Here is a 27009-nt window from a genome sequence, read left to right as displayed (position 1 = left end):
AGCGCTCTACCACTGAGCTAAATCCCCAACCCCAACCACTGCAACTCTTATAAAAGAAAACAGTTATTTGAGGCTGGCCTACAATTTCAGAGGTCTTGTCCATTTTTGTCATGGAGAGAAGCATGGGGACAGACAGGCAGACACGGTACTGGGGAGGGAGCTAAGAGTTCTACATCTTGATCTGCAGACAGCATAAGGACCTGTGAGCCATGCTGGGCATAGCTTGAGCATCTGGAAAGGGTTTTAAAGACCCTTGATAGCATGAAACAGCAGCTCCCAACATCTAATGTCTGTCTCCTTCGTGCCTTGGTGGCTCTCTTCTCTCCTTCCCTCCAACCCTGACCTTAGAAGATTATGAGAGACCTATATCATGACAATCTAAGTCAGGAAGACCCTATCCTAGAGGGCAGGCCTGGGAGCAACAGACCAAGGATCTGGGACAAAAAGGTAGCAGGACTCCCACCAGTGATCCTGGCTCCCACGTAGACCTGAACTCAGGGCTACACCCACCCAGCGCTTTCTCAGTACTAGGGATCCAGCCCCCCAGGCTGCTGCCCTGTGGCTTCCGGGGATACAGGTGAGGAGAGCTCCCAGCTCCTAGAGATAAAGGAAATGCCTCTTCCTCCTGCGTTGATGAGATCCTTTTGTGACAACAGAGCAAGAGAAGATGTCACCACCTCAGTGAATAAATTGGACAAGACTCACCCATCCCTGTCACCACCAACTCCCTCCAGGGGCACTGCAGGCCTTGTTTAGCTCTGTCTCCACACCACCCAGCCAAAACACAGTGTTGTTATGAACCTGGGGGCTGAGGGAGGCAGCTGGATTCACACAGCCTTGTCGCTCAGTTCTCCTTTGCTCAGACTGTGACTCCTCTCTCCTCTTGGAGAAGCTACACATTGTGCCTGCCCCTGGCATGCTTCTGCCCTCTTTCCCTCCATTCAGACCTGGGTTCAGGGATCTCTCCCAGAAGACCTGGGCATCAGGGTGAGGAAAGAAATGGCATGCCAGACTCCTCCTGTCCCCTTCTCCCATGAACAGCAGGGCAAAGGGTCTGAATTCTTGCCAGTCTCCTCTGCTCTGCCCACCCCTTATCCCTCCTCAGTGCCACAGAAACCGGATCTGATTTCCAGTGAAATTTCACTGGGAGATGGTTTGGAATCCTTGTCATTCTCTGTCCCTGCCCGCTCTCATTGACTGTATACCACTCTAAGCTAAGAGCAAGGTTCTTGAAGACTCAGAGCCCGCCGTTCGCTGGGGAGGACAGGGGAGGGTCCTGGCTATCTTAGTCACTACCTCATCCCTGGGGGTTTGATCCACGTTTTGCACTAACTCCATCCAATGAAAACCTGAAGCCCATGTCCCTGCATCTGCCTCCTTCCTCCTTCATGAAGATCAGTAACAACAGTGTTCAAACCACATAACGTGGCACTTGTCTGGGACTAGAGGGAGGGATTCTGTGTGACTCCAGGAGGGGGCTCAAACAGTCAAGGAAATTGAGATGCATCAGTAAAAGCTAAACAGGATGCAGGGAAGAGAAGCGGCAGGGGCTGTGGACCCTGGGGGAGTAGGCCTTTGCAGGAAACGCTGTGGAACCAGGAAACCCGCAGGACACAAGGGAGACTCTTCTGGGAAGAGCAAGGGTCGGGGGGTAAAGGAAGGCCATCAGGGACTCTAGAACTACTAATATAGGTGGCAAGTTGTCTTAGTTTGGGTTTCCATTGCTGTGGAGAGAGAGGCACCATGACCAAAACAACACTTGTAAAGGAAAACATTTAACTGTGGCTCTTTAGAGCTTCAGAGGTTTTAGTCCATTATCTGCCACAGATGCAGGTGGATATGGTGCTGGAAAAGGAGTTCAGAGTTCTACATCTTAATCCACAGGTAGCAGAGCAGACTGTTTTTTCCACACTGGGCAGAGTTTGAGCACATACATATATGAGACCTTAAAGCCTGCCTCCATAGCAACACTTCCTCCAACAAGCCACGCCTACTCCAACAAGCCACGCCTACTCCAACAAGGCCACGCCTCCTAATAGTGTCACTCTCCACGGCCAAGCTTTCAAACATGAGTCTATGGAGGCCATACCTATTCAAACCACCACGTTCCCCTCCCTGACCCCCCCCCCCATGGGCTTATAGCCATAACATAATACAAAAATCCGTTCAGTCCAACTCCAAAATTCCCCATAGTCTACAACAGCCTCAAACTTGCTTAAAAATCCAAAGTTCAAAGTCTCCGAGATTCATGCCATCTCTTAACTATAATCTCCTATAAAATCAAAATAATTAAAAAAAAAAAAAAACCAGATCACGCACTTCTAACATAAAATGGCACAGGATATACGTTACAGTTCCAAACGGGAGGAAAGGCAGCATAGTGAGGAAATACTGGACTAAAATAAGACAGAACACCCGCTGGGCAAGCTCCAAACTCTGCATCTCCATGTCTGATATGAAAATGCTTCTCAGACCTCCAGCTTCTTTCAGCTCTGTTGACTGCAACACGCTTCTTCCCGTCGGGCTGGCTCTGCTCCGTTAGCAGCTTTTCTTAGCAAGGATCCCAAGACTCTGGTATCTCCAAGGCAACCAGGCTTCACCTTCACAGCGTCACACAATGGCTTCTCTGGGCTTCCTTGCAGGGACACCCCTGCCACGCGCCTGGCCTCAGCGACTTTCCCTAGTCACGGAGGGAGATTCCATAAACCTCTTTCTTCTATCCTTGACTCTAAAACCGGAACCACATGGCTGAAGTCGATGAGGTCTGCTGCTAGCTGGGGCTGGAACATGACCTCTTGTTCAATTAAAACGTCGCCAGCTTTCTGTTTTGGATGACTTCCTTTGCTGCCTAAGCTTGGCTGTTTTGGAATTTGCTCTGTAGACCAGATTGGCCTTGAGCTCAGAGATCTGCCTGCCTCTGTCTCCTTAGTGCTTGGATTAAAGACATGTACCACCAAGCCTAGACCTAAGCTTTCCTTTAATTCTGTTTTCCTACCTCATGGGTACAGCATCCCAGGGTGAGGTCTGGACAGCCCCTTAGGCTCCTTGCAAAAACCCTCCCTGCAGGGGCTGGGGATTTAGCTCAGTGGTAGAGCGCTTACCTAGGAAGCGCAAGGCCCTGGGTTCGGTCCCCAGCTCCGAAAAAAAGAACCAAAAAAAAAAAAAAAAAAAAAAAAACCCTCCCTGGGGAGCCTGGGCCTGAGTCGCAGATGAGGTGATTAAAAAGCCTACCAGGACTGTAGTCACAAACCAGAACTATACCAAAAAAACTTCTGCCTTATGAGTAGAGGTGCAGACAGCAGTGCTTGCCCTGGAAAGGATCCTTCCAGGCACAACACAGCTTGTTCAGTTTCACCAGGAGACGGCCAACAGCCAAGGGGATGGCAGTGTGGGCTGGCACCCGTCATTGGAAGCTAGATGATCCAAGCCCGAGCCACGCAGATAGACACTAGGGGTATGGATGGCAAAGGCCTATTTTCTGATTGTGACCCACAGGGATCCTACATTAAAGGAGCCTTCGGCAATGCCTACCAGCAGAAGCATCAAGATGCATGCCCAGGTAAGGACCAGAGTGCCGGGATACAGGCACATAGGTATGGAAACTTTTTGGTGTTAGGACCAGGCCATGAAGCCCGGAGACTCCGGCAAATGTGCCCAAAGACCAGATTCACAGTTGGGCGATAAAGGAACACTAATGCCCAGACCAACTTTACCCAGTCCTGGCAAACAGACTTTGCAGACCCTTTGACCTCTCTGGAGTGCCCCTGGGTGTGGCACACAACACATTCCCTTTATAGGAACGATGCAGTTCCCACTTAGAGAGCAAGCTCCGAATTCCCAATATCCCTGTGTCTGAACAGGGCTTTGGCCCCTCTTGTAGCTGAAAGTTCCATCCATGGGCAGCTACCTGGGCATTTATGAGCATCACAAGCTACTAGTCACCCACAGTCAGGAGACACCATGAAGAGACAAAATGGGGATGTGGGGGCTTCAAGATGGCTTGACTCAGTCAGGTACCTGTGCAAGCCAGAGGGCCTGACTTTTACCCCCAGGACCCACTGGGAAAAGTTGGGCATAACAGGCATGGGAAGGAGTCTCCCCATCCTCTGCCCTCCCAACTTGAGTTGTACTTTCTAAGAAGGTGATTCCCCCTACTGTTGTCCCCATTCCCAGAACAAAACATGTTGATCATTTCTTACTGTGCCAAGAACTGTGCAATGACTGAGATTAAAGCTGTTACACACACACACACACACACACACACACAAACACACAAACACAAAGCTGGGTACAGAGCTGCATAGCTGCAGTCACAGACCTGGGGAGGCAGAGACAAGAGCATCCCTTTGGCTTGCTGGTGAGCCAGTCTAGGCAAATCAGTGAGCCCCAGGTTCGAGGACAGACTGCTTCAAAAGAATAAGGTAGAGAAGAGTCAAGGACAACACCTGATGTTAGCTACTGCCTTTGTATGCGAAAATATGCACATGCCAACACTCACATGTGCACACATGCACCCACATAAAGATGAAATGGGTTTATTAAAAATGCTGAATAAATATGTAGACTGTAGTTGTGGCCATCCCCCAGAGAAGGAGAGAGAGAAAAAACATCATGAGGCAGGAGGGGGGAGTGAAAAGGCCCAGCAAAGCTGTATGAGACTAGCCGTGTCTCAGCTCAGTCTTGCCTCCTGACTCCAGGTCCACCTTCTGGGAAGCCTGGAAGTGGGGTGGAGTGACATCTGGCCTGCTGATTCTCTTATTTCTTGGCCATACCTACTGGATCTAGGCAGTTAGGGGTATTGATGATAACAGCCATGAACTCCTCAGACTGCCCTCTTGCATGGCTCACATGTCGAAAATCAGGAGATGTTCCAGGCTAGACATCTACAGAAGATGGCCTTGCACTGACTGTAGGTGAGCCCATCTGGTCTGCCTCCAAATGCAGATGGCTGACTGGTACTCTCTTCTGCTGTCAGTCAGCTTCCTTCCTGCATGCCCGTCATGTGTCCGAGGGGTCTGCTACAGCCATGGCTGCTTCTGGAACCCACCAGGGCATTCTGGAAACCCTGTGGACTCACAAAGACCAGAGGCCCAAGTTCAGTTAGTGTTGGGGGCAGGAAGGTGGGTGGCAGGGTTTTGTCACAGCTGAACTGTGTCACAGGCACTTAGGGCTGTCTTTGAGGGAGGAGCCTTGGTCAGTTTAACCCTTCTAAGGATCTTCTTGGGACATGGGTTTCTGGTAGAACTCGAGTTCAGGTCCTATATTTGTGATAAAATATTTGGTGGACCCAGCCAGAGAAAGCCTTTTTTTGCTTTTCTAAGGTTTGACGGTGCAGGAGAATCACCAGCTCTCTTCATACATGGCTTCACGATTTCTGAGGGCCTCTGGAGGTGCCCCTCCCTGAGGTTCCCACAGGCCTGTCACAACCTTATTAAGTGTGTACTTTTCTCAGCATCTCTTTCAGTCCTTCACAGGCTGAATTGGTGGGAGGCATACCCAGGAACAGTGACCCAGAGCTCAGGACTGGAACCAGACTTACTCACGGTCCCCAGCCAGAGATGTTTGTCAGTCAGGGTGGTAGCAAGCTCTGGATATGCTGGCTGTCTCTCCCACAGAGAGGTCAGAAAGTGTTTCAGGTATGTCTGCTGGCAAGCTAGGCCAGGTGAATGGCTGCTGGTGTTTACGCCCCTTGCCTTTGCAAAGCCTGCCTGAGGCAACTGAGGCAGCTTGGCATGGACCTGAGGTGTTTCTGCCACAGGCCCTACTGAGAGACTGGCTTAAGCCTGAATCCCAGTCGAGGAGGAGGAAACAGGTTCCCTTGCGGGAAAGAGAACTGAGCAAACAGAGCCTTCTGCAGTTTGGGACCATTTCAGTCCAAAGAGCTGAACGAAGCCAGATCTCGGGGAAGGGCTGCCGTGAACTGGACTGGAAGAGCGGTGGAGACCATCATGCAGCCCCGAGAGTGATGACTGCAGAGTAAGGGCTGAGGTCAAGCGGAGCCAGGGCTCCTCACCTGAGATGGTGCTAAGTCTGGGAAAAGGGTTACCAGAGCCCAGACCAGAGGCCAAAGGAGAGCCATGAACTCTGGGGTCACACTGAGGCAGCTAGGTGTGTCCCCGTAGGAAGCAGAACACCATCTCCTTTGAGAACCATCGCTACAGCCTGCCTCCATCAAGGCAGTGAGGAGCAGGTGTTCAGGAGCAGGTGTTCAGGAGCAGGTGTTCAGGAGCAGGTGTTTAGGAGCAGGTGTTCAGGAGCAGGTGTTCAGGAGCAGGTGTTCAGGAGCAGGTGTTCAGCGCTTGTTTCACCAAAGTCCACGGCGGGCATGTGGCCCCTAGCACCGCACTTGGTCCACAGTGGCCATGTCACCAGAGTTCTCTTGCGTCCCAGTGGCCAGGCAGGTGGTGCAGCCTCATGTCTTCCTTCTGGATGTGCTCATAACAGGACTGGAGAGAGACAGATAGACAGACAGACAGACAAGAGTGGGACCAGCTGGTAGATCTGCTCCCAACAGCATGCATGGTTCTAGGCTCTGAAAGCCATTGTTCCACCTCCCCGTGTGCACACAGCCCCAGCTAGGAACAGCTGTCAGCCACACTCTGTAGGCCAGCAGCCTTCCCTCTGCACACGGCTTGGAACTGTGGCCTGAGGGGCTGTGAGGCTCACTTGCTCTGTGAAAAGCACCAGCCCTGTGAGGACCCTTGCCATGGAGACACACAAGGCGGGGATTTGAGCTCTTTCCACTATGGTGTCTGGGACAGGGAAGGAATTCTCTTGGGCTCATAGCCCCGGTCCCTCACCTCTAAAGCTGTAAGCAGGAAGTCATGGAGGCCACCTGTGTGGATGGGGTCCATCATGTCTCGGATCAGGTGGATCTCAGCTCCCAGATGCTGAATTCTAGAGAAAGTACCATGGCAGCAATGGAGAGAAGGAGGAGGTCGTGGACAGACACCCCACATCTGGGGCAGCAGCCCCCACATAGAGAGCTAGACAGCTCTGAAATGACCCCAGTGGTGTCCCAAGCTCCCACGAGACCGGCTCCTTTCTGGGCCTGGACTCCCTCTCTGTCCTGTGTTTGGTGTAGACAGCGTCCCCAGTCCTCACTCACCGAGCTCGGGACACCACGTAGATAAGCAGTGGTAACAGGTCATCCATGGGCAGTTTGTATTCCCGGCCTAGCACCCGTGACACGGTGGCCTCAATTTCCCCATAGGTCTTCTCAAGCACCTCCAGCTTCTCCCGAGGGTCCACTGTGGTGCTGTAAGCAAGGTGCGACCCCTGGTCAAGGCCTCAGGGCTCAGTCTTAGCAGGAGGAAGATGAGCTCCCCTCCCTGACTAGGGCAAACACTCACATGATCTTCTGCAGACATTCAGTGGCCGACAGGAAACACTTGTCCCGGACTAGAGAGTATCTCTGTAAAGGTGAGAAGCAAACAGAGAACCAGACTGACATCCTTTGGTCCTCAGGGTCCCTTGCCACTCACACCTGCGCCATAACTGAATTAATTACACTCCTGCCCCGGTGGCTAAGTGACCCAGGAAAATCCCACAGCTCCTCTGTGTGCTTCATGGAGGAACTAGGATCAAGGGGTTGAGAGGACCAAGAGGGACAGATCATTTGGTGACACTCAATCCCACAAGCTATTATCAATGGTCGCCAGACGCAAGGGCTTCCTGAAAGCCATGTTCCCAAGTTGACTTCCTGCTTTCTGACTCTACGGGTTATAGGGTAAGATGGGGATGGGTTAGGATTAAGGTTAATGGGCTCAGTGGTAGAATTTTTGCCTAGCATTGCAAAATGCTGTGGGGGTGGACAAGAATCTGTCTCCCTAGGAGGATCCAGATGCTCTGGAGACCGTGGGTAGACTCATGTGCCCTTAACCATGGCTGTCCGGTATGGCTTTTTACACAGGAGAAAACTGAGACTCAAAGCTCATGTAGCCGACCCACTGCCACAGACAGGAGAAGAAGAGCACCTGTGGTTGAGCCTGATCACGTGGGAGCTACATGAGACCGGAAGGAAGCCTGGAGTCTCTCCTCCCACTCCAGTCTCTCCCCAGGCAGTCGGGACTCAGAATCTCCAGGACCACAGGCCCCTCCTCCATCTAGGACCACAGGCCCCTCCCCCCAGGACCACAGGCCCCACCTCCCAGGCAAGCAGAACACAGCCCTCTCACCTGATTGCTTGTTAGCCTGAGGTCCTTGAGGGGCCACAGATGCCTGAAATTGGAGACATGAGGGATGCTTTACTAGTCTGTGCTCAGAGGACCTGTTTCTGTGTCCTCCCCAGGAAGGGCTAAGCATGAGCAAGGGGAAGGGAATGGGGTCACTGTGGTATTTTTGGGTGTATACACACAGCCTAAGGCCGGGAAACCACTGGGTCCTGAAGGAAATCTTCTACTGCTGTGTGACAAAGGAACGCTGGGCTCTGGAGGAGAATGGGGCCGGCTGAGAGCCCAGCTGGGACAATCAAGCACTTGTGAAATGCATGGTTCTGAGGGCACTAAGGAAAAAGGATGTGTTAGAGGGGGTGGGGGTGGAGGAGGGCAGCAAGGCGGGCACTAGATTATGGCAAACACCTGTCTGGCCTGCTCCCAGAGCAGCCCTCAGTTTCCCCTTGGAGACCCCCGCCCCCCCCCCGACTCTCAGTCCAAGTCCAATGGTGGATCTGGAGGCAGGCCCAGTCAATGCTGGCCGGCATTCAGAGTAGAACACCAAGCCAGGAGGGGCTCTAAGAGCACTGTGGGAACTAAGGGACAGGAAAGGCCGACTCTCTCTGGGAGGTGGGGGGACAGTGGAAGCTGGGGTGGCTGGTGCGGAGCTCAGGCAAAGTCAGAGGGGAAAAACAAAGGTGTCTTCCTTGGCGAGATGCTTGAGCACCCAGACCCAGCCACCTCCCCAGGGTTCTGTGGTGTTGGTTGGGTAGAGCCTCTGCAGTGGCCTCCCCCCAAGAGCCCTTAGCTAAGCCGGCAGGGACAAGCTTACTTCTGCACATCCAGGAACTCCAGGAGCTTGGTGTCGGGGAACAGGCTGAGGTTGGCGATGCCCCGGCTGTACAGCCCGTCCTCTCTCTCGTGGAGAAGCAGATACAATGTGAAGAGCTCCGAGTAGAAGCTGGGTAGGAGGAGGGGCAACAGCAACCCGTGCACCTGAAGGTCCCTGAGAGGCCGGGATGGGAGGGAAGCTGCTGTCAGGGCCACCGCTGCTGGAGCCTGACCCGGGGGACAGCTGACTCCTGCTCTGTGTGACTTAGACCCATCTCCCCTACACCTCAGTCTCGGGGTGCACAGGAAGGCGGAGGCCTCTGACAACTGCACCCCTCTCTGTGCAACTCAAGCGTGAGGCTGTGAGGGCACATTTAGAACAGAGATGGGCGCGTGGTGGCCCTGCTCCTGGGTGGCTCCCAGGACCAAGGTCGTATGTCACTGCATTGTATAAATGGTTAATGCGCCATGCTTGGTGAACAGCATACATGCCCAGTGCTCTCCTAAGAAGCATTACCACCCAGAGGGAGGCCCCAGGTACGAAGGCGGGGTACCTTGTCTCCATGCTCTCCTCTTCCAGGGTCTGGCCCTGGCGCAGCAAGGCGACCTTCAGCAGACCTCTGCAAGCCAACGAGATGGGCATGATACGGCTGCTGCCCATGGAAACAGGACCCCATCCTTCCATCCTCCCAAAGCGAGGGCAGGTGGTCCCATCTTCCAGAACTGGCTGGCTAGATATGGACTGAATGCTTGCAGAGTCTAGCCTCTCCTGCCACTGGGAGTCCAAGGCTGGAGCTATAGTGAGTGCTGGGCGGTGCTGGCACTCCTGTCTGTAACATTCGTGGGATCTAGGTTCTACCTGCGACAGGACAGATGGAGCTTGAAATCCAGGGTCACGCTCAGCCTACAGCAAACGTAGGGTTTCTATAGGGTCAGGGGTGTGACAGGGACCAGATAGGGATCGGCCCCTGGCCAGGAGCTAAGGGAGGCCCTTGTTGTCATCTCTTACACCTCTGGCTACCACTGACACACTGACCGACCTGTACCAAACAAGACCTGAGTTAGAGGCGCCCGATAGAGCCAGGCCTTGGAAAGGGCAATCCTGGGCTAGTCCCTAGACAGTGGTCAGGAACCTGTGTACAGGCTCACCTGTAGGCAGCCCAAAGCTCCCGGGCGTGTTGCTTCACCTCCTCCTGGGCCATTGCCTGCAGGTGTTTGTTGGCCCCTATGCCCGAATACGTGGCCTGGAAGGTCAGCATCAGGGTTTGGAGTAACTTCCCCAGGGGGTGTCGGGAATTGCTCAGAGCCTGGATCCATGAGAGACCACAAGGATGCTTAGAGCCAGAGTTTGGAGCACAGTGAGCCCAGACCAAGCCTCCCGGACAGGAGCACCGGACGCCCTCTGAGAACCAGGAGCTCCAAAGGCCTGTCCCCGCCAGTTAGCACCACGCTGTGAGACACAGGAGGCCTCCCCAAGCCTGGGCCCTCACCTTCCTGAGGTACTGCTGCAGGGCCTTGGGCTTTCGGTGCTGCAGCAGCTCCTTCAGGATATCTTCCATGCTGCCCACACAGTCCTTGGGGTGGCTCCTGGAGCACCATGCACAGTGTCCCTCACCCACCCCCGAGTCAGTACCCATCCTCGGGAGCTTCCCAAACCCTCTCTGACCTGCAGGGACATCAGGAGGGTCAGGCTCACCTCTCACAACACAGGTACTCCTGGGACTTGCGTAGCTCCCTGGAGCTCTGCACGTGGAAGCCCAGGAGGGCTTCCTGCAGTTCCCCAGGACAGCCTAAACGCAGGAAGTCCCGGAAGGGGCTGTAGACTCCCTGCCAGCGGCTCTCCACAGGGAAGGCACCCAGTCCCAGCTGTCTGTGATTGGGGAACAGTGAGAGACGCACAAGGTGGAGTCAGAGCCAGGAACCTCCGTGAAGCACTAAGAGGGTTGGTGGGACCAGCCTGGCCCCAGGAATGGGCAGGTCAGAGAACGCAGACAGATGACCTCCAAGGCAAGCAGAGGAGAAGACAAGGCAGAGAGAGAGGGGCGTTGTGTTCTGAGGTGGAGAAGAGACAGGTACACAGTTCTGAAAAGGGCAGAACCCACACGGTAGGTCTTGGATCAAGATAGACCACCGCCCAGAAGTCTGGGATTTCCTTGCTTTTCCCTCTCTCCTGCTTTCTCAGAGCCTCCCTGTGGTTGATCCTGCCTAGCTAGTCAAGTGAGACCCGACTGTACACCTCACAAAGAGAACAGCACCTTGCTATCACCTCACAGGGGTGCCACACCTGCACCCCACCAGGCTGGGACAGACCTCTCCGGGACCACTCTCCTCTCCCAGCTCCTGCTGTCAGCGAGAAGTAGCATAGCATACAGGGACAGTAGGTGGATGAGTCCTCTCTACCCCTCTCTAATCTCTGAAATGCGGCTGGGACCGTTTTCTGCAATTCCCCCTTCGACACAGCCAGAGTCTCAACAAGAGTTATTCGCCTGAACTGACTTTTCGAAAGGGGTGTTCTGTTCTTATAGGAAAATAATCTGTCTCACAAGCTACTGCTTTGAAGCAGGGTGATTTTGCTTACCAAGTTTCTTTTCTTCTTCTCCTTGGCTACCAGGGAGCTCAGAACCAGACCAAGGGGCACTATAACTCTGTCTGTATCTAGGTGTCTATCTCTCTAAGATCAATTCATGATCTTTCTAGAAAAAAGAAAAAAGAAAACCTAAAACCAGGGTCAGAGTGAGACTCACAAATCCTATTTTTCTTCCAGTTTATGCATGGCAGTCTATCCATCTACCACTAGACCTCAATAGCCTCTGGCTGGAACTCTGGTAATAAGGCCCCTGCTGAGCCCAAGGCCTTGGGCGGGAAGAGACACCACACACACTGCCAATTAGGCTGGGCTCTCACCTCTTGCGTGTACTGCTTGGGTTGGGCGGGAGGGCAGTTGTGTCCAGCACTCCCTGTGTGTACAGTCCTTTATCTGTCCCACTGCAGAAAGAACCCTCCAAGGTGAAGCCATTGGGGAAGGTGACCTTGCCCTGAGGGCAGAGAGAAGGAGAGGAGAAATGTCTGTGTGCCCAGCCAGCTGTCCGGGCAAGTATGTCAATGCTGGGCCTGTTTGAGTGGGTCAGATGGAAACCTCTGACCATGTGTCCCACCTGTCTATTCAAGGGGCTAGAATATTCTAGAAGCCTCACCCACCTCTGCTGTGAGGCTAGGTGGCTTGGTCCAGGGATCTAGAAGGGGCAATTCCTCGCTGGGTGGAGTTGCTGAATTCATAGCACTCAGGAGTACCCATAAGGCACCAGACCTGCCTGTCCTTCTGCATCAGAAATTATCCTCAAGTCTCCAAATGCCCAGCGTGAACACAACTACCCTTTACTAGGTCAACTCTGTCGGGGACGTAGGAAGAATGGTGACCCTGGGGACAGCCGTCCAAGACTCAGGTGGGGCTGGCACAGCGCAGACACAACCAGACTGTGCCCTTTGGGCATGAGGCAAATCCTCCAGTTCCTTGTCACCTTGCTCTGTCAAGTCAGTACTGCATGCTTCATACATGGACATGGAGCCCCTTGGAGCTCCCATCCGGTCCTCCAGCTGCCCATCCTCTACCTTCAATCTAGGCTTTGAACCCTGACCTTAAGGGGTGGGGTGAGAAGTGGAAGCCCGCTCACCTTTCCTAAGAGCGTCAGCTCCCTCGTGAAAGTACCTTCATACAGAGAATCATCCTCACACAGCAGGATGCCTGGGCCCTGGAAAGGAAGGAAGAGAACAGAGGAGAGGGAGATGAGATTGGACAGAAAACCAGGGTGGGTGGACACTGACCCACAGGGCCAAGAACCCCCAAGCCCTGGCTCTGCCCTCCTCAGAAGTGTTTCGTCCTGTGAACCCCATCCCTTGCTTTCCCAAGTTAGCCCTCAGACTTGGCTCATTCTCAGCAGCCTCTTCAGGAAGCCCCAGGTTACTCAGGAAGTGCTGGCTTCCTTTCAGCTGTCCCTACTTCCCAGCCACTGCCCTGGGTCCTCAGGGCTGATCAAGTTCCCTTACTACCGCACCTGCCAGAAAGCTCATTGACAAGTTCAAGTTCAACTTGTCCCTGACTCTGCACTGAGGGGTTCTTTTTGCGTTTCCCTCCCCCCTTTCTTTCAGGTCTCCTTTGGTTCTTTCCAGAACAAACTGGAGTCTAAACAAACAAGCGGTAAAACCAGGTACAGCTGCTGCCCAGAGCCCCACCACTGGGCTCATAGAGAGGTAGGAGGCAGGAGGTGGAGGCCCAGGCTGGGCGGACTGGGTTTGATCTCAGTCTCAGCTGGATGTGGCTGTGATGTTGGGCAGGTTCTCTGATGTCTGCCATCCATAAACAGGTGTCATTCTTATGCTAAGGACAATGGCATCTATCACAGGAGTCACTCGAGGACTCCAGAAGATGGTGAAGGTTCAGCCAGGGCCAGTGAGGGGTCCATGAGTGCCACTGGCTGTCCCACGGCACACTTGGCTCTTCCTAGCTCATGTGTGTCCAATCATTGACTTGAGTTGCAAAATGGGGAATCGAGGCTAGAAGCCGGGATGGTGCCAAAGTCAGAGTAGACGGTGGCAGAGCCGGACATCCCTTGTCATCCACCCAGCTTGGCTTTCATTCACCTACAGAGTGCCCAAAGCGGGGGGTACACACTCACAGCCATCTTGTCTCCTTGGAATGTGCCCTGATAGCAGACGCCTGCCTGGGTGACCACGATCCCGGGGCCATGACGCTGGTCAGCCTGCCACATGCCAATGTAGCGCTCACCCCTAAGGGAAGAGGAGTGTGAGAGAGGAGGCTTCTGGATGCTGGGCTGTCAGGGAGATGGATGGCGCTAAATGATGAAGCCCGAAGAGAACAGAAGATGGTAGGAGAAGGGATGCCGGGTGGAGCCCCCTAGAGGTAGCAGGAAGCACAGATGGAGGGAAGCGCCGCCCCCTAGAGGTAACAGGAAGCAGACGGAGGGAAGCGCCGCCCCCTAGAGGTAGCAGGAAGCACAGACGGAGGGAAGCGCCGCCCCCTAGAGGGAGCAGGAAGCACAGACGGAGGGACTAGCCACTATACAGGCAGGTGTCCAGAACAGAACAAGATGAAAAAGCTGGGGGGTGCACAGGGGACAGAGAGACTGCGGCTTGAGCCCGCTGGACCTCTGGCTTCTCTCTACCAGCACTCACCTGTCCCTGTCCTCCTCGATGCCGTAGCCGCTCCTCTGGCCTCTCTCCCAGTGGCCCGTGTACCTGAAGGGCTGGGGGGCCTGCGGGGCGCTGTCGAGGACGCCAAATCCATGCCGCACACCGGCCTGAAAATAGCCCTTGTACACCTCGTCAGTGCCATACCTGGAGAGATTCGCCAACGGTTCCACCTTGAGGAGCTCAGTCCAGAGGACGCGTCTCTCCACACCTTTCCCCAGCAGGCCAAAGGTCACTTACTCACAGATGCCGTACTCACACATCCTGCCTTCCCGCCAGTGACACTTGTAACAGTCAAACTTGTCCTCAGAGGCCTGGGGCACCAGGCAGATGCCAAAGCTGGTCGGGTGGGGTTGGAAGTGAGTATCCAGGCTATTTGCCTGATCAGATGACCCAGTCACATCCCTCCAATGTTACCCAGTTGTTCCTGTCTCCAAGGAGTCCCCCAAGGATATCACAGTCCCCTAGTCCCTTACAAAAGGTCCTCGGGACACCCCTCCCCCACCACGGGAAGGCCGAGAGGCCCACGTTCCTATTTCCCACCAGGTTCTCTTTCTGTGTCTATGTTGTGAGAGGAGCTGGGCCATCTGACCACCCCTGTTTGAGGCTTGGGAATTTGGGGCAGCCAGTGGGTAACAGCCCCTCTGGTTGCCCTACCTGCCAGCACCCGCCCAACCAGCCTTACCCATGCTCCAGGCCCTGGTAGAAATCCCCAACGTGGTTCCGCCCGTCTGGCCACTTCAGGGTTCCCCTGGGACACAGGAGGTCCACAACATCAGGTCACCAGTCCCATCCCCAGAGAGCTGCATCCCCAGATAGCCCTCTTGAAGACCCTCCCTTCCTCTACTCTAATTTCTTCCAACTAGACTTCCTGCTCACCCAGCTCTCGGGAGAGCACCGAGATACCTCACGGAAAGCGCTCCCATCTCCTGGCACAGCTGAACAGACAGCCTTGTGGAGCACTGGGGTACCGTCAGTCAACCCCTTCCCACAGGGAGAGCCCTGGAAGCGTTTAGTCTTCTTTCCCCTTGAACCACAGGAGTTGAAGAACGCAACGTGAAGCTTGAGAAAACCCCTAGTCAATGGGGTCTTTTGTGAGCTCCTTCTTTCTGCTGGAAGTGCTTAGCCCCATCGCAAGCAACGGTGACTTACTTGCCGTGGGGCTTGGCTCGACTCCACTCGCCATCATAGGTAGCCTGGTAGAGCCTGCCCTCACGGTGGAAAGTATAGGCCAGGCAGCGACATTCGGGAGGTACAGATGGCTCCCGGCCTGATCCCAGCACAGGGAAGTCCTTCTTGCCACATAGGGCCTGGCACACAGCCTGGGTCACCTTCCACTGCCAGACAACCTGGTGGGGACGGGGAGGCAGGAAACATGTCATCGCCACTGCAGGTATGTCCTAAAGAGGCCGCATAGGGGACCTAGTCCCTTCCCCTCAACTCCTTCCTCAAGCACAATGCCCTCCTATGTCATGGCAGCAGACCTGACTGACATCCTTCAAGTAGCCCAGGGACTAGACAGCCCAGAGGGCTGCGCAAGGGGGTGGGAGCAGGCCTCCACTCCAAACAATGATGGACAAACTCCTGCTCCTCTAACATCCTGACACCCAAGCCTAGGCGCACCCCTGATCCACTTCAGAGCCTGTGTGATTGGCACTCTGCCCTCCCCGGCTTCTGACTTGACCGCCCTCCCTGTTCCTGCATTCACCTGGCCTTGGGGGTCTCTGGTGCAAAAGGAGAACTCGTCTTCAGGAGTGAGGATGTGGAGCACACACCTAGGTGGACGGGGAGGATCAGTGAGCCCCATTTCTGTGCAGGGTTGGAAGTGGGGCTCATGTGGGGGGCCTGGAGATGTGACCAGATTTCATAGGGCGCAGGGAGGGAAGTCCAGGGCACCTGCAGAAAAGTCACTCACTTGTCTTGGCTGGGGTCCACCCACACCAACTTCAGGTCGAAAGTGTGGACATTGTGGCCCTGGAAGAAGATGGGGACGGTGTTGCCCGGAGCTGTGTTTACAGAGTCACTTGCACTGGACCCTCCCAGATATGTGGTCCTTCCACAGCGTCCTGTTCCCCTTTAGCTGTAGCTCCTCCTCCTCTTCTCATCCTAGGACCAAGACAGGCCTCCCTCACCCTGCGAGGGTGAAAGGGTTTTCTAGAAACACAGCTGGCCCCTGGCAGCCTCTGCTGCGAGCTTCCAAGGCTCCTCTGGCCTGGGGCCTGAGGCCCACTGCTCAGCCTGACATGTGCAGGCTCATGCACCTGCCTCCGCATTCTCCATGCTCTGAGCGTCTGCTGCTCAGCCGCCACGCCCTCCTGGGCTCGCCCTCTGACTCTGAAGGGAAGGCCCTTTCTCTGGAATGCTATCATGTCTCCCACTGGGCCCAAGCAGGCTGCTCACTTGACCTGGAAGTGGAAGGGTCTCAAGGCCAAGCCTGAGAATGGAGGAGTTTATAGGTCATGGCAGAGAGACAAGTGAGTCCCATAGAAACAGAGTAAAGGCCCAGGCTAAAACAAACTCTCTCTCCCTCTCCCCATCCCTCCCTTTGCCCTTCTTCCCTCTCACCCTCTTTCCTCTCCCCTTCCTCCCTCCCTCCTTCCCTCTTCTCCATCTGCTTCTCTCTTCTTCCCTCTCCCTTATTCCCTCTCCCCTCCCTCCCTTTTCCCTCCCTCCTTTTTCCTTCTCCATCTCCCTCTCCTTCCCTTTCCCTCTCCCTCCCTCTCTTATTCCCTCTCCCCTCCCTCCCTTCTTCTCTCCCTTCCTCCTCCCCCCTCCCTCCCTTCCTCAAGTTGTTGTTTTGTGGCAGCAACAAGAAAAGGAACTCAGACAAGCAGGGAAGGGCTAGAAACACCTCTAGCAGACAAGCTGCAACCGCAGGAGAGGAGGCTACAGACATGGTCAGAGCAAACCCCAAGCCAGGCTGACAGGCTGAGGCAGGGGAGACAGTGCTGGGAGCACTGCAAGTGCCAGGTGAGTTTGGCCAAGGTCACTGGCTCTGGGACAAACTCTGACGCCTACTATGGCTTCCTCCTGACCCACCATCCTTGGCCTGTATCCTCTACCTCATGTTACCCTCTCCTAACCTGCAGCAGGACAAGGGTATCATCAAAGAGCAGCACGCGCTCAGCCCGCAGTGGGGTGACCACCACAGGGATGTCCTGGCTGTCCTGTAAGAGGCGGTGAGTCGGGGTACAGAGCACATCCTGGTGGGATAAAGAGGGAGACAAGAAGTTCCAGTGCCTATACTGGAGGCTGCTGGTCAGTGCTGCACCTCTCTCTCTCTCTCTTGTACCCCAGACACCTCCCGGAGACCATCCCAGCATGCCAGGAGTATCACCCAGGTCTGTCTGTCAGTCTGTCTCTCACTGATGCTCCAAGATGCAGGGGGCAGGGAGGGGAGGGGTCACCCTGATCTAGCCCAGAAGATCAGCTCAGTTTCTTTCTCTGTCCTTTCCTGGGTGGTCTCCACACTGGCCCCATCTCAGCCGGCAGGTACTTGATACCATTACCCAGTATGCTATACCCTCTGTCACCCACGGTTATTCTGACCTGCTCTACTCCTGCTATGTCTTCTGGGGACTTTCCTTCCTGCAGGGGCATTATATGCTGTGCTAGACAGTGGCGGGCATGTGTAATTGGTGGTACCGCCAGAAAAGTCAGTTCTGCTGACCCAGCAGATGGCTAAGGGTGACTTGACAGCCACCAGTCCTCCTTCCCAATGGGGAAACTGAGGCATAGAGTTGCTCAAACCACCCAGCACGGCCTCACATCCAATATGGAAAACAGCCCCTTCCTCGACTGTCCCAATGCCCCAGACTCACCCTCAGCCGGCTGCTAAGGCTGTGCCACAGGGCCTGTGTGGCCATGGCTTGGTCCAAGGCCTGTTGCATGAAGGACTGCAGGTTTCCAAACAGGGTAACTGCATGCATCACCAGCTGCTGGGCTGGGTGGTGCTGCGGGAGGACAGGGAAGGAGGGGGGATCTGACATACTTGGAACCAAGCCCCATCCCGGTGAGGGTTATGAGAGCCCCAGCCTGGCCTCAGCCAGTCAGGCCTAAACGGAAGCCACAGCTTGGCTCACTCGCTTCTCCCTGACAACTCTTCTGCAGACAGGAAGTGGGCACAAAGGCACTTCCAGGTGGATATTTCAGTGACTCCATAGCATGGCCCTGAGCCACATGTCCTCGTACTGAGTAGAGAATTCTATGTCTGTACTTTGGGTGTCAACCGTCCCACCCAGGGAAAGCCATGTGCCCAAGATTCCCCAGGGCAGATTCATGGCCTCAGAACCACTCCCCAGGGAAGGGCTACCCTCTCTCAGGCCCCTCCCTAGGACTTAACTTGGTCCCGAGCCTGAGCCCTTTTCCTCCTCTTCCCCACACCTCCGTCCTTGGATTGCTTTTGGTACCCACCTCGTCAAGGGTGTCCCTGAGGCTCAGAAGGAGGAGCACGTATTTCTGCACGTGGTGGGCGAGTGGCTGGCGGAGGGCCTGGCACAGCGTGGTGCCCACGGAGCCCTCAGAGCTCCCGGAGGACAGCAGCTGCCGCAGGGCCTTGCGCTGACTTCTCCAGAACTCACTGCGGTTAGGAAGGGCCACATACTACCTCCCCCTGTTCCAAGCCCACGTCCACCTGTACCATCCCTGGTTGTAACTTCTCTCCCGGCTCCTAGACCCAGGGACACCAACCCTGAACCCCATTGGCCCAGCAAAACAATTAGCTCTCTTCCTGGGGGGCTTTGTACCCTCATCTCAGAGGAGATAGGGACCCTAACTACAGACACCCAAGTGGTGGGTGCTTTGGGGTGGGCTTCCCCAACTTTAACCCTGACACTCAACACCCTCACAGGGGGCTACTGTGGTAGCCCCAAGCTCACCTCCTTTTCTTGGAGACCTTCTGAAAGGCTTGCACCACCAGGCAGTCAGTATAGGATTTGATGTACCTATGAGCGACCCAGGATCACCTTGGAAGTCCAGCTCCCAACTCACACTCAATCCCTGCCCTCTCGGGGTGGAGGGGGGTCCCAGACCCCACCCATTGAGCAGCCAGAATCCTGATGGTCCAGGTAATTGCTTGACGCTCCTCTAGCTGTGACCCACAGTTGTATCTCATAGGCCCGGTCCAGATCTGAGCCTCTAAGCCTGCTGTCAAGCCAACACCCTAGTCCCTAGGAGACCCACTCCAGCTGACCCTCAGGACCAAATGGCAGATGTGGCACTGTGGCCCAGCAGCAGATTGCCCGGGGCCGGGGCGGGGGCGGTGTCTTACTCCATGTGGGCCTGTAGGACATAGTCAGCATTGTTCAGTAACAGGACGGCCTCCAGACTCATGGAAGGTGGGTGATATAGCCTCTGCCTCAGAGAAAGCAGGCTCTGCTCTGTCACATCCCACAACCGCTGGGCACTCTCATGCAGCTGCTGCAGAAGCCGAAGGCACTCTTTGCCACAGGGATCTGAGGGTTCCGGGTCTGTGGAAAGCAGAGCTGCCCTGAGCTGGCATCGATGCATGGGCCTGTAGCGCTGAGTTGCTCAGGACGGTATTACCCATCGTTATTATTATTATTATTATTATTATTATTATTATTATTTTACCCCATATTGCTCCTTGGGGCCAGGGCATGCTGGGGTAAAGGTCTGGACCCTGAGTAGTTAGGGTTAGACTGTGTCTCCTACTTAACAGGACAACCCTAATCATTTTGGGGAACCAAGACTCCTAGCTCCCCTGAGTCTCTGCCTCTTCTCTTTAGAACCAGATGCAGAATGTGGAGCCCTCGAGGTCACCTCCAGCCACCTCAGAGATACACAGACAGGCTGTGAGAGAGGAAAGCACCTGCCCAAGGTCACATTACAAGGAAGACCCCTTACGTGTCCTGCCTTCTAATCAGGGCTTTCCAAAGCATCACAAGGAGCCCTTCGTGGGAACAGGGAGTCCAGTGGATATGTAGGCCTGTGGTCCTCAGGGGCCATTTGGGAAGGTAACAGCCATGACCGGGTGGCCAAGGCATCAGCTCCATCAAAAGATGGCAGCATCAAGTGCCAGCACTTCCACTTGAGTTTGAGAAGGCTGTCTCAGAATGTCTAACAAGAGAGAAATCTCATCCCCGGGGGCCACTCCTGGGCCCCCCTCCCTTCTCCACCGGGGGCCTAAACTCACCAGCTAAGAGCAGAGGCTGCAGGATGAGACTGATGGTTCGAGCAAGAGTGGTTGAGAAGACCTCCTCCAGCCGAAGCAGGTCTGTCTCCTCAGAGCTACACATAGCCAGGGTGTGAGACGCTCGGCCTACTGGGTAGGAAGGACACAGGTCACAACCCAGAGAACGTGACAGCGGCACAGATATCCTCCCCAATCCCCAGAGGTAAGACCTGTCACCACCCATATCAGAGTCAGTGAGTAGCCTAGCTTCTCACAGAGAGATCTATTCTCCCTGACGGGGCCCTGGGGAGGAATAAAAGAGCTGAAAACTACCAAGAGAAGCATCCCTTCCCACCCAAAAGTATGAGCTCTTCCAGCTCGGTTTTGGCCTGCTCAGACACTCCTTGAATCCGGGCACCCAGGGGGATAACTACCTAGTCGGTCTTTGTTCTGGCCATCTTTCCACTGAAGGCCTCCACTCTGTGATCTTTGGGGGAAGGGACAGGCATGCTGTCAGAAGACCTCAACGATACTCTGATATCCAGGTTCAGGGTCCTTGTCACTGAATAGAGCTCAGTAAGCCAGGAGGGATCTGATACTACAGCACTCTGGAGGCCTCCGGATGAAGCCACAGAAGGGAGAGAGACTAGAGACTCGTAGAGAGTAGTGGGGCACACCCTGCCCTGGGGAGGCGGAGTCAGCAGGATTTTGCTATGGACTTGAGGGCAGCCTGGGCTAAGACTGTGACCTTGTCAGAAAGGAAGGGGAAAAGAGAGGGAGGAGGGGAGGGAGGGGAAAGAGCAAGGAGAAAACAGCTTAGTAGTGTGGAGGCAGGGGTAAAAGCAAAGGCTCACTGGAGCGCCTGCCCAGCCCATGAGGATGGCCCACCTTCATTGGCCAGCAGACGAGCTTGACTTTGCCTCAGTCAACCCTGAAGATCGTGGAGAGTTTCAGAACGAGGTAACTGCAGATCAAACGTCAGACTCAGCAAGGCAAACCTGGTGACAGGTGACAGATGGGGCTAGGCAATGAGAAACCTCAGCCTGGACAGGGGCCCAGCCCCACATGTCTACCTCCCCCAACCAGATTAGCCGCCTGGCTGGGTCCCACTCACAGTCACTGGGGTAGGCAGGTAGATCGGCTAGGACTTTGAAATGTTCTGCCCTAACTGAGGGACCGTCTAGGCAAGCAGCAGTGCGGCGTCCTGACATGAGGCAGGGGAAGTGAGGAAGTATGTTTGAGCCTGTCCAACAGTTGGGCTATCTGTGGCTCTGCTCAGCCAAAGCCTCCTGAAGCTAGCTAGCCCCCTTGCTGTCTTCACTTGGCAAGGACGTTCATTCATCTATGCAAATGGCCTGACTGGAGAGACGCCTCAGGGTGGGGTCAAAGTGTCTTCCCTCCGCTTTGTCCTGACACTCTGAAAACTTTTGAAATTAGCAGCCGGGGGTGGGTCAGATGGCACCAGGGTGGCCAACGATGGGCAGATGACATCAGGTGGACCCCAGGAAATGTTATGGGGGGGCTCAGTCTTCCTGAAGGCACCCCAGATGTCACAGGAGCATCACAGATCCCGGGCAGAACCTAGGACTCCAAGAGAATTGGCTCCAAAACAGAGTAGGGCGGGAAGCTCAGAACTCTGGCCCAGACATTCCTGCCCCACCTTTTCCTGCTGCTGGAGAGGAGAGGCAGGAAAAGGAAACTGCTAGATGCCCAGCAGCAGCCATCTTTGCAGGCAGTAAAAGTAGTGCCTCCCAATCCCCCAAACACACACACACACACACACACACACACACATACACACGCGCGGGCTCGGTGGGGAGGGCAGACCATGAGAGCCCAGCTGAAGGATTGAGGTGGGTCGAGTGACCTGGACCTCCCTGACCCTCAACAGTGTTTCCAGACATTGACAGAATGGAAAGTCTATCACTGTAACCTCGAACTACCCTGGTACCCAGCCCACACCTTGCCTGCAATCCACAAGAGATCTCTCTCAGCCTGTTACATCACAGCTTACCCACCCCTGGTCCTCTCTGAAATGGAGATCTAACTAGATCAGGACATTTCAAACTCCTGTGGTTGCCCCTCAAAAGAATAAACCGCAGAGAGAAGCTTCTTTTGGTATAGAACGTGGTCCTTGAGCTCCACAATCCCCAAAAATCCTGAAACATAGACTGGACCTGGGTGGGTGCAACAGACCCAGGTGAGCAGTCCCTAACTCTATAGTACCCTTCAGGTCTGTGGTCCCTGAAGGATTTCCACCCCCAAGAAATGACAACCCCCAGAGGAAAGGGCAGACATTGAGCGGAGTTGGTAAAGGTAACCTCAGAAAGCTGTACCTGAGGCTAGGAGTCTGATGTTGAAGTCTCTGAGCTAGGAGTTCTGGGCTCCTCTGGAAGCAGTGATGTGATTATAAGATCAGACACCGGTGTTGGAGAGCGTGTGTGCCAGCAAGAGTATTCTCCTGTCTAGCCCTAAGCCCAGCCTCTAGCCCACACCACTACCATGTCAACAACATGGGTTCCTCATATTCTCCCTCCTGCCAACTCTGGAGTCTTTAGTGGCAGGCTGTGCAAAACAGATAAACTTGAGGCATGGAAAGTCCAGGAGGGTCTAGAGATAAGATATATAGATGAGGGGAGGAGCTCAGACCCAGGCCCCTTGGTTCCCTAACCCTAACAGGCTCACCAGAACTAGGTGGCTCAGAGGTGCACAGTGACTCACTGACATACACGGTGCATTCCTAGCAGGGCCCAGCCTCCCTTCTCATCCCCAGGTAGACTTGATGCTCACAAACAGGCAGGGTGAGGCCAAAAAAGTTAAGTTGGGCGTGCAGGTGACTCAGCTATTGTCCTTGTGGCCATCTAAACAGTCACTGGACCTTTCCTCTGCATTCCTGGCCTCTGTCCACAAGTTTGCTCCCAAGCAGGGTCACTGGAACTCACCCTGTTCTGGCCCCTCAGGCCCCTAAGCCGCACCCTAGCATAGCACTCACTCTGGTATTTCCTGGTCTAGACTGGCATAGCCTTTATTTCGGCTGTGGAGGCCTTTTCCTGGCTTATGCTGGAAGCCCATTAATCAACCTACATGCCCGGTGGGCAGAGAAGAGTGTGTCTGCCCCAGCCAAGTACACAAAACTGTCACACCCGCCCTCGGGTCTACAGCCCCGGTCTTTGACTCTCCACGGGTCCAAGATTCTTGCCCTACACGCCTCCCAGTCTCTGCAGTCGCTTCCCCTTCCTCAGCCTGCCATGACGCCCAGTCAGTCCCGGGAGTTGCCCGAACTACTCTGCTCCAACATTCGGACATCCGGCTACGCTCGTCCCAGGCAGGCAACACCACCTTCTCGGCTTCTCTGTCAGCCCTTCCGCCCTAACCAGCCAGGTCACCTGCTCCTGGCAGCCTCTCCCTCTGGGTGATTAACTCGCACCAGGTTCTGGCCTGGCCATAGGGCACTGCGCTCGCACTCCGCACTGCTGCTACGTGTTGGACCCCGCGCTGCGTTTAAACCGGAGCTGGGTGTCCACGGGACCCGGAGGAGGAAGCTGAGCCCGAAGATGGACGGCTCGTGACCATGGCAGCGGGAGGAGGCGAGAGCCCCCACCCCACGCCGAGCTCGTGGGGCAGCGGACCCCGCCCACCGACGCGCGCCCTTACCTGCGCCATGCGCCCCGGTGCCCAGAGTAGCCGCGCAGCTCCGCACCCGGCCGCCCTCCCTCTCCTCGCCCCGCCCCGAGGTGTTGCTCGCGCGGGGGCGTCTCCGAGGAGGCGGGGCGCGGCCTCGGAATGTCCCTAAGCAAACAACTCTCTCCCCCGAGCCTCTCCCGCCAGACTTCGAAAACTCCCCTCCGGTCCGCGAGCACCCCGGGATCGCACCCAGGCTGTCTTTTCGCCTCTTACCTCCCTCTCCCGATCTGAGACGGCAGGCAGTGCCTTACCCACCGACTCTGAGCAGGCTGTACCTCTGAGACCTTGCCGACCCCCATTGGGTCACCCGGCCTTTTCACCCCTACACACCGGCGAAGGAGCCCCGGGTAGATTCGGGAAACTTGTTTAGGGCAGTCGGCCATGATGACCCCGCAACCCCTGGACTGGGGGCGCTTCGGTAGCAGCCACTGCTGCGTGTGGCCTTGAAAGAGGCCCCCTGCATTCATTCCGGGTACAGCCTGAAGCTGGCCAGTTTCCTGTGCCAAAGCCTTCGACCTTGGAAAGAGCCGCGCAGTTCCAAACCAAACTCTTGGAAGGAGGAGGGACGATGGTTCAAACCTGTAACAAAGATGCCTGCTGTCCAGCTGCCGGGCTCCCGTTTGGCCAGAAGCAAGTCACCCCTCCGCCTGCAGTGGCACCAGGCCTCTGGGAGCTGACTAGCCTGGCTAAATTGCTTCTAACCCTTCCAAGTCTGAGCACAGAGAGAAGCCTGGGGAAGAGGCAGCTGTGAAAGAGCAAGAATGGTCCACCTGCCCCTTACCCAAGTTTTGGACGGCCTCCATGCGTCCTGCCAGAGAGAAGAGAGACTTCTAAGAGTCTCTGAGAAGGGGCCTGCCAACTTCAACAGCCCTGGCTCCCTTAGGTCGCTTTTTGGTGAGCATTTAAGTTGGGCCAATCTGCCCTACGGCGACAGGCTCTGAATTTGTTGCCCAGTAACCCTATCACAGATGCGGCTCACATTCACTTCCCTACCCCACAATCTTGATCTCCAGTCTCAAGAGCCCTCCCCTAGCCTCTTCCCTCCCCACTTGGCCAAGACCTCTCCTTCCTTCCAGTCCTTTCTTCCTTTCTTTTAAATACTTTAAAAAAAAAAAAGTAAATGTATTACAGGTTCTCTTTTTTTTTTCCGTGTATGATGTGTATGCATTCATGCAGGTGTGTGTGTGTGTGTGTGTGTGTGTGTGTGTGTGTGTGTGTGTGTTTGCGGGCGTGTGCATACATGTTTGGCTGTGTCCTCCAGTGCTGTCCCTTTTCTTTTTGAGATAGTCTCTCATTGGCCTTCACCTAACCACACAGACCAGACTGACTGGCCAGTGAGTACCTGCCTGTCCCTGCTTCCCCAGTGATGGGATTACAAGCGTTCACCACCACACCTGGGTGTTTCACATGGGGTTTGGAGGTCAAACTCAGGTCCTCATGCCTGTGTGCAAGCGCTGAACTGACTGAGCTGACTCTGCTGCTTTCAATACTCTTTCTCCTGTGCACCCCCAAATGTCTGCTTCTCTAACTGCCTTCTGCCTGCCTCTTTTCGGCAGGGAAGGTTTGGTCTTGTGCCAGGTGCCTCTGAGCCAGCCCTTTTCTTCTCTGGGCCTCAGTTCCTTCATCTGCACAAGTATCTGAAGGGAGGCTAGGCTGCCTAGGCTCGCAACAGAAAGGAAAAAGGGAAAAAAGGGGCATCCCAGCTACTTTCATGAGATGCGACTTCCTTATCCACTCGGCCTCCTCCCAGGCATCCCCACTCCCTGTTTTATTATCTGCCACGAGGCAAGGCCTACCCAGCATCTCTTCCAGATAGTTCTTGACTGAGGTCCGGATTCTGCCCCCCTACCGGCACCCCGTAGTACCCAGAGGATAGAGCCCATTGAATCCCCCACCCTTGCCCCTGGCATCACAGGACTCCTGTTTCAGCTCCTCACAGATTTGCACATAGCACCCACATACATGCAGTTCCCTTTTTGAGAAATGTGGCAGGATATGTATTCAACTTGGCCACTTGGGCCCTCCACCACTGGAAAGGCAGTGCCATACATCTCCGTGGTAGCAGCCTCATCCGTGGACACTTGTGCATTCATGGATGAGGACATAGACTGACACCCGGACACACAAGAGCTGCACTCAGAACGCAAGGCACTCCCCTACACGCCAGTGTCTTGGTGCATAAGCTCAAGTTCGTGCTCATACAGGTCTGACCCAGGCTGGGTTCAGCCCTGAGCTATTCTGGGTCGGGCTTAGGGCCAACAAGTTCAGGGACGGCCAGCTCCCAGCACACCCAGCTGCTGTGTCACTGGCCCAAACTATCTACCTCCCACCCCTACCCCAGGCTAAGTCCATGGTGGCCTGGATCCCAGCCTAGCTCTGTGACTGGGTGGGTGGAGGGTTTTCCATTCACCACCCCTCAGCTTCTCCAAAGGGAAGCCTTGAGTTCCATTGTATCAAGCTCCAGGAAAGAAATGTCCACGGGGTCTCCTGGCTGTTGCTCAGTTCCCTACCCATAGCTTCCAACCCAGAGGCCCTGGAGGCTGGCTTTGGTCCCCACAGGAAACACATCAGATATAAAAATAGTACAGGAGGGACAAGTAGTAGTCAGCATGCCGGTGTATATGCCACCACTCGGGAAGTGATGCCCTCTTCCAGGGAGCCAGAACCCCAGTCTTGATGGGCCCAGCTGGTGGGGTGCAGGGACACGTTGAGGGGACCTGGTAAGAAGTCGCACAATACCAGACAGTGGTCAGAGCCCTGAATCAGAGGCAGGAGACTGAGTTGAGTGTTGAAATTTCTGAGGCCTAAGGCCAAACAGAACTCCTCCCCTGGATCCCTCCCTCACTAGAGAACAGGGTAGATCTGGCAAGATGGCTCAGCCAGAATGAGCAAGCAGGCAAGTGCTAGACATCCCGGTATCCCGAGTTCAGTCTGGGGAACCCATATAAACTACAAAGAGAGAAACTACCCCACAAAGTTGGTCTCTGACCTCTACATGCATGA

At 55.0% G+C, this 27009-nt stretch overlaps 2 protein-coding genes across 29 annotated transcripts in view; one reads left to right on the top strand and one right to left on the bottom strand.

Annotated features, from left to right (window-relative positions):
* Positions 1-4519: 4519 nt before the first annotated feature.
* On the bottom strand, positions 4520-25017 carry Als2cl (ALS2 C-terminal like). Of its 28 annotated transcripts, none has more exons than XM_087562426.1 (28): positions 24788-24972; positions 24337-24585; positions 21211-21320; positions 20344-20472; positions 19459-19657; positions 19067-19132; positions 18603-18768; positions 18011-18142; positions 17273-17392; positions 16105-16163; positions 15898-15964; positions 15342-15538; positions 14875-14940; positions 14430-14528; positions 14175-14336; positions 13658-13769; positions 12656-12733; positions 11889-12019; positions 10681-10854; positions 10475-10571; positions 10134-10291; positions 9539-9604; positions 8986-9159; positions 8178-8220; positions 7353-7414; positions 7109-7258; positions 6801-6897; positions 4520-6446 (listed from the first exon to the last, which is right to left on the bottom strand). In XM_087562426.1, exons 4-28 carry the CDS (start codon positions 20444-20446, stop codon positions 6366-6368), a joined length of 2859 nt encoding a protein of 952 aa, XP_087418552.1. In that variant the 5' UTR covers positions 20447-20472; positions 21211-21320; positions 24337-24585; positions 24788-24972; the 3' UTR covers positions 4520-6365.
* Positions 24093-27009, top strand: part of Tmie (transmembrane inner ear) — a 15056-nt gene continuing 12139 nt past the window's right edge. The window contains 1 exon segment of the mRNA NM_001109299.1: positions 24093-24900. The gene's annotated coding sequence lies outside the window, so the exon portion shown is untranslated.

Source organism: Rattus norvegicus, chromosome 8, assembly GCF_021556685.1.
Source record: "Rattus norvegicus strain SHRSP/BbbUtx chromosome 8, alternate assembly SHRSP_T2T, whole genome shotgun sequence".
Lineage (NCBI taxonomy): Eukaryota > Metazoa > Chordata > Mammalia > Rodentia > Muridae > Rattus > Rattus norvegicus.
The sequence above is the reverse complement of the archived record's forward strand: the minus strand, read 5'-3'. Positions and strand labels throughout refer to the sequence as shown.

Bases quoted from the DNA above. Each gene is read 5' to 3' on its own strand.
- Als2cl (XM_087562426.1), bottom strand. From the start codon at position 20,446: ATGTGTAGCTCTGAGGAGACAGACCTGCTTCGGCTGGAGGAGGTCTTC. The intron at 6,898-7,108 runs GTGAGTGAGGAC...TACTTTCTCTAG, and splicing joins TACGTGGTGTCCCGAGCTCG to AATTCAGCATCTGGGAGCTG. The intron at 6,447-6,800 runs GTGAGGGACCGG...GTCTCTCTCCAG, and splicing joins TCCTGCTTACAGCTTTAGAG to TCCTGTTATGAGCACATCCA.